Raw genomic sequence first — 13,548 nt, 5'->3', positions numbered from 1 at the left:
AAAAACACAGATCCGAGACCATCTAGGCAGCCCGGGGGACCCCCAGCCAGCTAGAGTCCGCGGCGGCGGCAGCTGCGCCGGGGCCCCAATTAAAACAATTAGGGTGCGCTGAGCCGTGACGCGCGGGGACCCCCGGCTACCACGGCGGCTCGTTATCGGCCTATCGAGTGCCGGGGGGCTTCGGGGCGTGGGCCGCGCCGCGATTAACGGTCTCCGGTAAAGGCCCGCGGGGTCCCGGTCCGGTATCTGACCGTTTTGCTCGCTTCGTTTTGCTTGTGCTGTTTGTTGATGCGGTGGAAGAAACGGATCGGTGTTCCAAGGAAGGATCTTTTGTCGTAGCGGGAAATAATATTTTCACAAAAACTTCGAAACAAAAATAATTTTATAATGTTTTGCGGATTTTCATGCGTCTGATTAGGGATTACACGTTTAACGATTTACCGCTACCTCGTTAAATTGTCTTCTAATATCGGTTAAAACTAGCGATGGGAACTATCGAATGAATTAGACTATCGAATGGTTAATGAATGAATGATTTCAACTATCGAATGGTTTTATTCGAATAAAATCATTCATTCATTTGTAAACTAAAGCATATATGACAACCTCGCCGTGCGACTAAATGGTTATCGTTGAGCCACGACTATCGAATGCTTTTGATAAATGAAATTTAGTATTCGTTTGAATTTTGTATGCGTCAGTGCATTATTGGTTCTTCCAAATTTTTATAACTTCGCCGTATAAATACTGTGCTATTTTTGCGTTTATTAAAATTGTTAAAATACTAAAATAGTAGTTATTTTTTAATTTTATTTATTGACGATTGTGTGCATGTGCAGGTGGTCAAAATTTTTCCGATAATTTGTGTGGTTTTCCGTAGTCCGATCTTTCAATTATTTCATTTTATATGGTATATGGTCTATTTTTTAATGGGAAATTTTGAGAAGTAGCAATTTTTAAGAGAGATGAGATGAACTTAATTTTAAAAATACATATTTGTATTTTAGATGTTTTAATAATACCTATGAATTAGTTGGAACTTAATAATTATATTTAAGTAATGTGGTTAAATAAATGGTTATCGAACTCAAACTATGGGGTGAGAGAATTAAAATGAAAGTTTTACACGTGCCAATTTAAAAAAAAGTTAACGATGTTTGTATTTTGTTTATGCTAATTCTCTTACATGTAGTTTTTTGCGAAGAAATATTTCATTTATTTTTTAAAGTAAATGCCAGTAAAAGTAAATATAATTTTTAAATAGTAATATAAAGCACCTAATATAAATAATTTTGATTTCTAATTTTTATTTATATTTTCCTTCCATTATACCGCTTGCTTAGAAAATTAATAAATGTTTATATTTCATGATTTTAAAATTTGTTGTTAATATAACAAATTAGTTCTGTAATTATTATTATTTAAAAACCAACGTTGCCAAAAAAATTAGAGACTATATTATTTTTAAATAGGATCTAATATAAATAATTTTGACATCTAATTTGTTGTTTATATTTTGCTACTACTTTAAAAAAAATATTTATATTAAATGATTTTAAATTTTGTTGTTAATAGGTATAACAAATTATTACTGTTATTATTATTTATTAAACCAGTCTTTGCTTAAAAACATTAAAAATAATTTTCCTACATCCAAAATAACAAGTATTATTGCAGTGTAACAGAATATTAATAAAAAAATGCAGAATATATAGACATACTATCCCTAACTAACTAAAGCCACAATAATATTCTTTGCTAATATCAACTAATACAAAAATATGGCAACAGCGCCCTTCATAATGTATTTTCTGTGTAAATACTAGCACCTCAATAAAAAAAATAATGTGTCCTTATCTATATATGACTCCGCAAAAATCAAAGATGCCGGCTTCTTTCATAGCATTGCCACCGACCGCTTTCTCGGAAAAAACTACGTCGCCGGGCGACAACTAAAATTCAGTTAATATTTTATTATAATCGATCCTGACGAATAAATGAATTTCATAAATGAATGAATTTTATAAATGAATGAATTTTATAAATGAATGGTTTTTGCTGCCGAATTACTAGAATACAATATTTCAAGGCAGATGACGGATCTATTCGATAATTTTTATTCGAATAGTTTTCAACGAATGTTTTCTTACTAACTATCGAATTATTCGAATGAATTGCAACTATCGAATGTTTCGATAGTATTCATTCGATAGTTCCCACTACTAGTTAAAACATCGGTAGTCACTAAAAAAATAAATATACACGAGTTTCTAAACTTGTTTCCTTTATCTATGATTTAACCTCTGAATATATAAATTTTACCCCTAGATTATATACAGGGTGTCCCAGGCTGAGCGTGCATTAGAAGTTTCTAGATAACTACAATATCTAGAGCGGGCATTTTTTGCACATTGCCTTTTCACAACGAGATCTATCGATGAAAAATATTTTCAGTATGGCGGCACTTCCGGAAATACCGGAAGCTGACAGCAACTTTCTTATTTTAAATGGGTACCCCCATTTTTTATTACATACCTACTTAAATTCTCGTAAATTTTTATGAATTTTGATATCAAAAACTCTATACCTAACATTAACTGTTTTTGAGAAAAAAAAACATTTAACATTTTTGAGGAAAAAAAAACTGCCTGTCAAAACTTTTTTATAGCCTAAACAACAAATTTAGTGATTATCATAGCCACTGTGGCATAAAAAGAAGACATGTGGCTATTCTATTTCAAAAATTAAATTGTTCGAATGTCATATAATATTGGCCGTATCTGTCATGGAATTGAGCGATCAAAAAATTATATTAAATCATTTTTTTCAAATGGAAACCCACTTTTTTATTTCACTAGTAAAAAGGTTTTTTAATTCGTTTAAGTTACGTTTTGTTTATACATGTTCCTATACCTAAAATAACTCGTTTTTAAGTTATTTAAGATATAGTTTTAAAGAGTACATTTTTTTGTTTTTGATAACCAGTAGCTTATGACTTTAAACGTCACGGGATGTAAAACTTTTATTGTTAATCTAAGTGTAAAACTGTCATATTGCCACTATATAGCTATCACTAAAATATGAGATATATTTTTATAAATACACTTTTTTTACCGGTTACCAGTTTTACCGGCAGTATTTATAATATATGAAATTCAAATAATTAGTTCTTTGACAGAAGAAAATAAATTGTCTGATGGTTTGACACTTTTAATGTCAAGGGAAGCTAGATAAAATCAAGAAAAAAATACGCTTTAAAACAAAATCTTAAATAACTTAAAATCGAGTTATTTTAGGTATAGGAACATGTGTATAATCAAAAAGTAATGATTTGAAAAACCTTTTTACTAGAGAAATAAAAAAGTGGGTTTCTATTTGAAAAAAAAATGATTTATGAGAATTTTTTAATCGCTCAATTCCATCACAACTGCGGTCAATATTATATGTTATATGACATTCGCACAATTTCATTTTTGAAATAGATAGCCACATACCTATCTTCTCTTTATGCCAAAATGGCTGTGGTAATCACTAAATTTGTCGTTTAGGCTATACCGATTTTTTTGAGAGGCAGTTTTTTTCCTCCAAAAATTTTAAATATTATTTTTCTCAAAAACGGTTAATGTTAGGTATAGAGTGTTTGATATCAGAATTCATAAAAATTTACAGATAATTTAAATATGTAATAAAAAATGGGGGTACCCATTTAAAAAAAGAAAGTTGCTGTAAAGTTCCGGTATTTCTGGAAGTGCCGACATATTAAAAATATTTTTAATCGATAGATCTCGTTGTGAAAAGGCAATGTGCAAAAAATTTCCGCTCTAGATATTGTAGTTCTCTAGAAACTTCTGATGTACGTTCAGCCTGGACATTTTTGATTTTTTATTCGCTCCTACTTTCGGCGATTTCACTATCGTAGTTTCCTATATCATTTAGGATATTCTTTCTCATTGATATCTACTATGTCCAAAATAAGACCACTGTTTAGCGACAATTATAGTAATAGGTCTTATTTATCATCGTCGAAAATGTTTCTGCTTAAAGTTCCCTCTTACTCCTAGGAGAAGGGGTTGTAATCAATAACATCTAGTATACACATAAACGTACCAAAATTTCAGTAGTTTATTTTATTGGTAGTGGGATGAAATATTATATTACCCTAAAACACCCCTGTGGCTACGTACACATTCGATGGAGTAAACTCTATAGTATAATTTTCGAAGAAACTTTGATCGATTCATGTATGGCGTCGTGTTAACTGTCTTTCAAACGGCAGTTGATTCGCGTATTACTTTAAAACACGCGACGCGTCCCTTAGAATGGGTTTATAGCGTGCCGACGTTTCTCTTCCCCCGTTTTAATCGTCCCTCATCAGGAATCGTGACGTAGACGGACACGGAAGGAACGTCGTTTTCGACATGACGCGAAGATTGCAACTCAGAGTAGTAAATAAAGGATGTAGATAATGTGTCTGGATGAAAGCGTCCGATAATGGCTCTCACAGATACACGTATTTTCCTGGTAATGTAACAGAGTAGTATTACTTGATGAGTAAAATGGATTTTCTGTAGCTGAAAACTAAGCAAAACTGTGTATGTATTTGTAAGAAGTCTGTATTATACTGTTCAAACGTGTCTGGAGAATATCAAGGACGAAAAACGAGCATCTTAAACTTTTTATGTATTTTAAAGTTTTATATAGGTATTGTGTTCTAGTGGACCGATTTTGATGATCTTTTGAGCAATTTGTAGCTAAATTATTTGACTCTGGTATCTTTTTCTAAATTAAAAATGAAAGTTTCTATCTGTCAATTATACGAGGAAAAAAAAAATGTTGTTATTTTGGTGAAAGTTTGGGATACTCTGTGGAATATGTTAAAAAAGTATGTATTTTATAATTTTATCTCTAGATCACTTTTTGGTTTATCTCAATAGCTTTATTATATTTCAAAAAATATAATTTAAAAAAAAACAAATTTAAACCGCCCTCATTGAAAAATACCGAAAAGTGTTTGCAACGTCCATTTTTAAAGTAATTATTGCTATTTATTGCTCAAACCCGTGATAATTGTGAAAAAGTGGCATTAAAAACTTAAAAGGCTATGTGTTCGTGGCATAATGTCGGTTTCCAATGTTTCATAGGTATTTCATATATGTCCTTATATAAAAGTGTCTTATATCCAACACACTGTATTTTATTTAAAAATTAAAAGAAAATAATAAATTTGAATAAATAATATTTGGCGACATATTTCCGGAAAAAGCCGAACCGCTCCGAAAATATCAAAAGCTTTGGAGAGTGGTCGTTACCCAAGTAGCAAAAAGAAATTCTAAAAGGATTGAATTATTTTATAACAGTCGAATAGCGTTGTCTTAAGGACTGCTTGAGTTTATTAAGCGTTTGGTTTCGACCATTCTGTTTTTTAATTAAAGTTGTCATATTAAACTATTTTCTAGTGGTTTTTACAACGTATCCTATAACAAACAAACCTATAAGGCATTAAACGATAATTTCTTTTAGTATGATATAACACTTAATAAGACAATGCTATATGATAACAAACATATTATTTTATTAGACTCTTATACCCACCATGTAAGAGTTCTATAATATTCATATAACTAGTAGTCACAAGATCATATAATAGTTACTTAAACTTGTCTTATTAAAGTTGTATTACGTTGTATGATAGAATGTTTTATTGCGTTAAACTACGGTGCTGTATACAACAGTTATATAGCCTTATATGATAAAATTGTGATTAACAAAATAAATTCGCTGTAATATCTGCATTATAAAACTGGTAATGTATAATATAATCTCATTTTAAATTAAATGGTATACCTAGTTATTTATTTTGTTATCGTTGTTGTTGCAAAAGTAATATCTACGTACAAGTATAATCAATCACAACTATTATGAATTCTGGACAAAGTTGGAAAAAAGTTAACAAACCCAGTGGTAGTTATAAAGAGCATGTAAGAAAAAACTCCTTGAAATTACGGCAAATAATCCCGAAAATTCCCTGGATTCCCAAAAGCCAAAATCTCTCGGGTTGTCTGGCTTCTTCAAAGCATTGTTGCCACGTTGATGTCAAAGTTTTACTGTAGTAATGTTTGTAATGTTTGTATTTTTCCAAGTCCTTAGGTTGCCGCTCACTCGTCGGGCACGCATGAAATGCATTGCGTGCATGAATCCATGAAAATCTGATCATGTTTGTTAGTTTAAATACTAATCAAATGAGATTTGGCAACATCTATTTATCACAAATCTCAATATGTCCAAAATAGTTCTATAGTGCCTGGAAATTCTGCGTAATGATAGATATTTATCCTATACCGTTTTATTTTACAACAAAGACTTATTTAAGGGATTCATTTATAATAAAATGGTTGCATTATAATTCGCCATGTTTAAGGCAGAATTTTTATATGGCCTATGGCCGCCATTATATGAAGCAAAATTAAAAACATCAAAATAAATTGTAAAATGTTATTTTTGAGAACTATTTTGTGATAAGATTCCCACATAACGTAAAATAGTTGAATAAGAGTTGTATACCCTTTTTATAGAACTTCTATACTACTAAACGGTTGTATAAAAATGGGCTTTTTTTGGTTGTAAAGCTATCATATTACGGTCTTATAGCACGTTATATGAATTGAGGTATCCTATAAAAATGATCACATAGCTGTTTATATAGCCTTTATAAAATAAAATTTGCTACTTTAGAACGCGCCAAATAGTATTTACAATGTCCTTATGGGCACTTTCCAATCTAAACTTGCTTATTTTATCTATGGGTTAAATTTATTTTCATAGAGAATAAAAATATGTATGAAAGTGAATTCATGTTTTAACTCAACTCTAGCAGATAGCAGTTGCATTAAAAAAATAATTTTGGATTGTAAAAATAACACATTTTACATAAAAAGTTCATTTTTAAGATACTTACTTGGAGAAAGGCTCTAACACTGTTAGAACCAGCCACGCTTAGGGCATTGCAAATTAACCATCCAGCATCTTCCCTCTGGACCCCCTGGATTCTTAGGGTACCATGAGCATTGACATGCATATGTCCTTAAAAATAGGCATCAATTAAAAACCAATAATATCTTTTATTGTTGAAATTTGATATTTTTTACGTACTGAAATCATATCTAGTACAGGAATCATTTTTTAATTATTTCTACCATATTTTAAACAATATCTACGGATAATATTCAATATAAGCGTGTCTTACCATTAGAATTATCGCTGAACATCAGTATTTGCGAACCTTCCTTACTCCAGAACATTGAAGGCTTCGGGTTTCCATTCGCCGAGCAATGAAATTCCACAACACCATTTAGAGAAGCTTTTTGATCTTTGGGCTTCTCGACGAATACCGGCGGAGCTAGAAATATCACAATGGTTTAACTAACGTACGAATTTACACTTTATACCAGAGTTTGATGCATCTGTTTGACAAGCTTTGTAGGTCAAGAAAAGTAATTAAAATTAGTTTAGTTTAGTTTAGAGAAAAACGCATTTGGCCAGTTACTAGGCATATTAGATACGGGTTATTATGATTTATGCAATAATATTTCTTATTTGATTCTATATATTTTACCACTGTTAGTATTATACGAGTATACTCTAACCCGCATGAAAAACGGGCACCTTAAAATTTTGATGTACCTATTTTAAAGTTTAATATATTTTGTTCTATTGTGCCGATTTTGATGATTTTTTAAGCAATTTGTAGCTAAAGTATTTGGCTTTTTAGTATCTATTTCTAAATTAAAAATGAAGTTTTATTCTGTAAACTATATGAGGAAAAACAAAATGTTGATATTTTGGTGAAAGTTTGAAACACCCTGTGGAGTAAGTCAGCAATGCAAGGAATTTAAAAATAGTATAATATAATAAAATATTATAAAAATAATAAAATCTAGATACATCTTTTCTCGATAGTTTCTTTTTTGATTCATCTCAATATCTTTATTTTTATTGGACATATTCGCTTTGAAATAATACAGTAATGATCTACAGCAATTTTAGCATTGATTTTGGGTCCTCATCAACACACTTAATAACACTAAAATAGCGTTCTTTTTGTAATGTCATTGTTATTGAACAGTGATATTATTGTTGTTATTTGACGTTTGCTCTAGTAGAGAATAGTTTTAAGTACTGAAGTATCGGCTATATCTGCTTTAATTGATCATGGTAGAGATCAAGTTTTAAAACTTAAAACTCTGCTAGAGTAACTGCACAACAGACAATCATAATATGACTTTTCAAAGACAGTGACATTACATAAATCATAAACACTACTTTATAGGTCTATTGACTAGGACCAAAACCAAAAGCATGGTTTTAATGAAAAAAATACGAAAAATTGTTAGTGTCGCCTTCAAAAGCGAATATCTCCAAAAGAAATACAGCTATTGAGATGAATCAAAAAACAAACTATCGAGAAAAGATACACCCAGATGATAAAATAATTGCTACATTTCTTGCCTTGTTTCTGTTGTTCAAGTTACTCCACAGCGTGTTCCAAACTTTTACCAAAATGTCAACATTTTGTTTTCCCTCATATAATTGACAGATGGGAACATTCATTTTTAATTTAGAGAGACATACTAAAAAGTCAAATCATTTAGCTACAAATTTCTTAAAAAATCATCAAAATCGGTTCACTAGAACACAATATATAAAATTTTAAAATACATTAAAATGTTAAGATGCCCGTTTTTCGTGCCGGTGAGTGTAAATAGCAAATACAAGCTTGCAACAGTAACAGTTGTAACTAAATAATTGGTTATATAAAGGTTTAAACATATCAGTGCACCAATAGCGATAGCTCTTGATGTAATGTCAGGGTTGCTACACCACGAATTTCTATAAAGCTTGTAAAAGCTATTCCAAAAAATTACAGTTATGAAAACAGTAACATATATAAATATATCAGTACAGAATGTACATGGCCCGCATGGAGAAATTAAGATCGTTGTAGCAGGTTGTGGCTCAAATTTTGTTCAAACTTTTGAAATATTTTTTTAATTCAGAAGAATCAACAAAAGTTGTTGGCATATTTGTTGTAGAATTATAACTGTTGTAGGTGGTGGATGTACTTATTTATTTTATTATTTCTTTTTGCTTATTGTTATTCTTGGAGGATTGTAGATACACATTATGTATTATAGATACACATAATGTATATTCTTCATAAATATGGATACATTTACAGTGAGGCGTCTGTATTGTCATATTGAAATGTTTATTAGAATATACTCATTTATTATTGAAATATGTACTCAAATTTTGTTCAAACTAATAATAAAACTACTAACTACTAAAAAAAAATAATGAACAAAAGCCTGTTAAGCCGTTATTTATAAAAATCAATAAGACTTCCAACTGTTGTATAAAAATAATAACTTTACCCAACTCTAATTTCTGGTTTAAACAAAAATATATATACAGGGTAAGTATTAAATAAGTGCAAATATTTTCAGGGCTGGTAGAACTCAATAAAAGAAACATATGTTTTCTTTACTGTTTTGCAAATCAGTATAAAATAACAAGAAAATAACCGATATTTTTGAAAATTAAAAAAATATATATTTTTCGCATAGATTTTGGGAACCACTGGATCTTTTCTGGGTTTTCTTTCTTGTAAATTTAACATACTACCTATGTCGCTATATTATGAAGATATGTTTTTTCATAAAAATTAAAAAAACTAAAAAAAAATCAAAATTTTCAATTTTTTTTTCGCCAAAAAACCTTATTGCCGTGTTTATGGGGCCAAAATTTACTACCCCTAAAAATATTTGTACTTATTTGACTCACCCTGTATATAACGTATAATCTAGTGTATTTACCATTTTCAACATAAAATAATTATATTTAATGTATACGTACAATTGACTACCAAAGAGGCCTTAGCAGTGATGCTTCCAACTTCATTCTCAGCTTTACAAACATAGAAGCCTTCATCTGCAGGTTGGACATTTTCTATTTGAAGGGAATCTTCTAGAACTGAAACCCTTCCCAGGGGCATCTTTCCATCATCCTTACCCCAAACGACGTTAGGAACTGGATCGCCATCTACTGCACACTTAAAGACAACTCTTTGACCTGCTAGGGCCTCCACATCTTGAGGTTCCTTGATAAATTTTGGTTTGACTGCAATAAATGACAAGAAAAAATGCACAATAAAGAGAATCATATTATTGTTTAAATAGTAAAAAAGTAATTAAGCTATACAAATATATTGTAAGTAAATAAATGCTAAACAAATAGGAGCATACTATTTTTAAAAATAATTAGTTTTTCCATATGACATTCTCGATTAGGTTTTCATACAAAGTTTTTGTATGAAAACCTAATCCCTATAAGGTCTGAAATACACTATATGCCAGGGAAACAAGCGGAGTGGTCAGACAAGCATACTAGCTTGAAAATATGACTATGTACTAAGTACAAAAATTTAACGAACAACGAACAAGCATTTTGTGCTCATTTTGAAGATAGCAAATCAAAATGTATATTTTAAATATTAAATTCCCACTAAGAGTACATTGGACAAATAGCTTTCAGACAGCAGAACAAAACCTTTGAAAATTAAGAATCAGAAGGGTAGGGACATACAGGGTGGTCCGAACTGTATTCCGGAAAGTTAGATTCGGCAGCATATTCTGCAGATAAAAATAAGTAAAAAAGTTCGTAGAAATATATGTCCTAAAATGCTTAGTTTCGGAAATATAGGGTGTAGAAGTTTCATTTTGATTTCGATTTTTTCACTTATAATATCACAAGAGCTTAAATTATTCTCGGAAATTTTTTTGAGGGCACGAATATTTTGAAAATTATCCCGAGTCGAAGACGAGGGATAATTTTCCTAAAATATTCGTGCCCGAAAGAAAATTTCCAGGAATAATTTAAGCTTGCGTGGTATTCGGTAAGAAAATTTCACACCTAAATTTGAAAAAAAAATATTAATCCAACATGACATTTTAAAATAATTTCAATTTGTTAATAATATTAACAAATATTATTATATTTTTAATTAGTTACATCAAATGCTAAAACTCAAATGGGTAATATTTCAATATATAGATATTGTAGTTCATTCACATTATGATTGTAGATCTTATGTTTACCTTTTCAACTGTCAAAAAATTTCCACTAAAGTTTCGTGGCGCCTCGAAAAAATTTCCGGAAATTTTTTCAGTTGCCATGGTAACTTGTCAACATTAAAGCATGTTATTGGTTGAAAAGTAGAGGTGTGAAATTTTCCAAATAATTTCTGAAGTAACGTCAATATTTGGATGAAAATTGGTGTCTGGGTGTTTTTTGACATGAGAATTTTGATTTTAATGTCAATATGACTCCTACTTGTAGTGAGCGCCACCTACATATTTTTAACTGGTTTGAAAAGTCCGAAAAATAACTTTTCGTCCGTACTTGTATAAAACTACTTAGTAAAAAAATATACATTTACGACGTTTTTTGCGTAAAAAAGGTCTCTTGGTAAAAATCGCTACGAGTAATGGTTCTCCACATATTTGGAATTGACATTATCAATACTTGTCATCATTGACATAAATTAAACACGTTGACTAAATAGTTATTAGACTGAAATCATCAATTTGAAATGTTTTTGTACCAAAAGTTCAACAGAAACTGATTTATCATCATTTTTTTCGAAGAAAAATTTATGATTAATTTAAAAAAAAATAAAGTTCCCCAATTTATCATTTCAGTCAAATAACTCAACATTTTTATTTTTTGTTAATAATGACATGTATTGACTATTTCCATTCTAAATATGTATCTTGAGAATGGTTGCTCGTATAGCAATTTTTACCAAGAGACATTTTTTGCATAAAAAGTCACGGAAATGTATATTTTTTCACTCAGTAGTTTTATACAGATACAGATGAAAAGTTATTACTTTTCAAAACAGTTAAAACACATGTAAGTGGTGCCCACTACAAATAGAAATCATATTGACATCAAAATCAAATTTCTCACGTCAAAAAACTCCCAAACATTAATTTTCATCCAAATATTGACGTTAGTTCAGAAATTATTTGAAAAAAATCGAAATAAAAATAAAACTCCTACACTCCGAAATGTATTTTTTGGACATACATTTAGACGAACATTTTTACTTATTTTTATCTCCAGAATATGCTGCCGAAGTTTCCGGAATACAGTTCGGACCATCCTGTATAAAAATTTATATTATTACTTGCCGATTTAATTGCAATTTTATTGTTCATTAATAATCAGTGAATAACCGTAAACATTGTTAATTGATATCTTACCATAGACACGCAGTGTAGCTTCTGGTGACTTCCTTGAGCCTACTAAATTGTGAGCGACGCATTGATACTTCCCCTCATCGTGGTGACGTACGTCCGATATCATTAAATTGCCTCCATCAACGATCCGCAATCGTTTTCCATCGATTTCCATCTCTATGTCGTCTTTTCTCCAAACCAGGGTAGGCTCTGGGAATCCCCTGGGTGGACCGCATTGTAACAAAGCTGTCTCGCCTAAGGCTACTCGAGTGTCAGTCGGTACAGTCTTGAATTCATCACGTAATACTGTAACAAAAGGAAACATAATGTTATCACATAACATAAGGTCGTTCAGTAATTTAGAGCAGAGATTTTGCAGTATTTAATGGTATTAGTTCAAAATTAATTATTATTAATGGTCACAGCTTCACAGGTCTGGCCGTTTGCTGGTTGCTGCGATCTGTTCGGTAGTGTGTTTGAAAGTGGCAAGTGTTTAGTTTAAAGAAGTTGGTTAATTTTTAAAAGACACCAGCACAGCGTTAGGAAATATAGAATAGCAAGAAAAATCCTGATCCAAAATAAAACATGAAAATCAAAAATTTATTTATTATTAAAATCTAAAAATTAACAAGCATGAGTAATTTTTCATTATAGGGTAATTGTCCATTTAAAAATATAAGACAAGTTTATAAAGTACTATATCCGCACTAAATGTAGGAATGAATTGCTTTCTTGCCACCTGGAGTAGGTATTTGTTATATTTACCAATTCTAAGTTTAAAACTGAGACGATTACTCTTATTATCCCTCTATTCTCTCCATAGTTCCTGCAACGCTAAAATCGTCTATAAATCACCATAGAGAACGATTTAAACTTTTCGTACAACTCAGACTTGCGAGAAAGAGAGGATATATATCTCTTATTAATGGCCGTTTGAAAGTTACGGAATACGAAACTCAAACTTTAATCAATCAGGACATCGTAACCGAATCTTTCTCCTTTATTTTATTTCTTATTCTTTCCTCTTATCCTCTTTTTACCGTACTTACTTCAGTTTCTTCAACGTGAGGATTGATAGAGTTCTGGAACATTTCCAAGTGACATGCTTTCTCAAACAGGATTTTCTAATTTGTTTTAATAAGAAAAATTTGCTTTGTTATTGTTTCAATTATTTATTATGGGGTTTATTTGGAGATGGACTAAGTGTTTATTCAACCCAATAATGGTTGCGATTTTAAATATATTATAA

At 30.6% G+C, this 13,548-nt stretch overlaps 1 protein-coding gene across 1 annotated transcript in view; it reads right to left on the bottom strand.

Moving 5' to 3' along the window:
- LOC115888343 (roundabout homolog 2-like) overlaps window positions 1-13,548 on the bottom strand; it is a 291,181-nt gene that overhangs the window by 19,809 nt on the left and 257,824 nt on the right. Inside the window, exons 3-6 of the mRNA XM_030908048.1 lie at window positions 12,324-12,605; window positions 9,913-10,176; window positions 7,244-7,396; window positions 6,956-7,080 (exon numbers count right to left, since the gene is read on the bottom strand). Of these exons, the coding sequence (XP_030763908.1) occupies window positions 6,956-7,080; window positions 7,244-7,396; window positions 9,913-10,176; window positions 12,324-12,605 (824 nt within the window). The remainder of the gene's footprint in view (window positions 1-6,955; window positions 7,081-7,243; window positions 7,397-9,912; window positions 10,177-12,323; window positions 12,606-13,548) is intronic.

Source organism: Sitophilus oryzae, unplaced genomic scaffold (genome assembly GCF_002938485.1).
Source record: "Sitophilus oryzae breed Bouriz unplaced genomic scaffold, Soryzae_2.0 scaffold_732_pilon_pilon, whole genome shotgun sequence".
NCBI classification, from domain to species: Eukaryota; Metazoa; Arthropoda; class Insecta; order Coleoptera; family Curculionidae; genus Sitophilus; species Sitophilus oryzae.
Note: the sequence above shows the minus strand (reverse complement) of the source record. Positions and strands in the feature narration are given on the sequence as shown.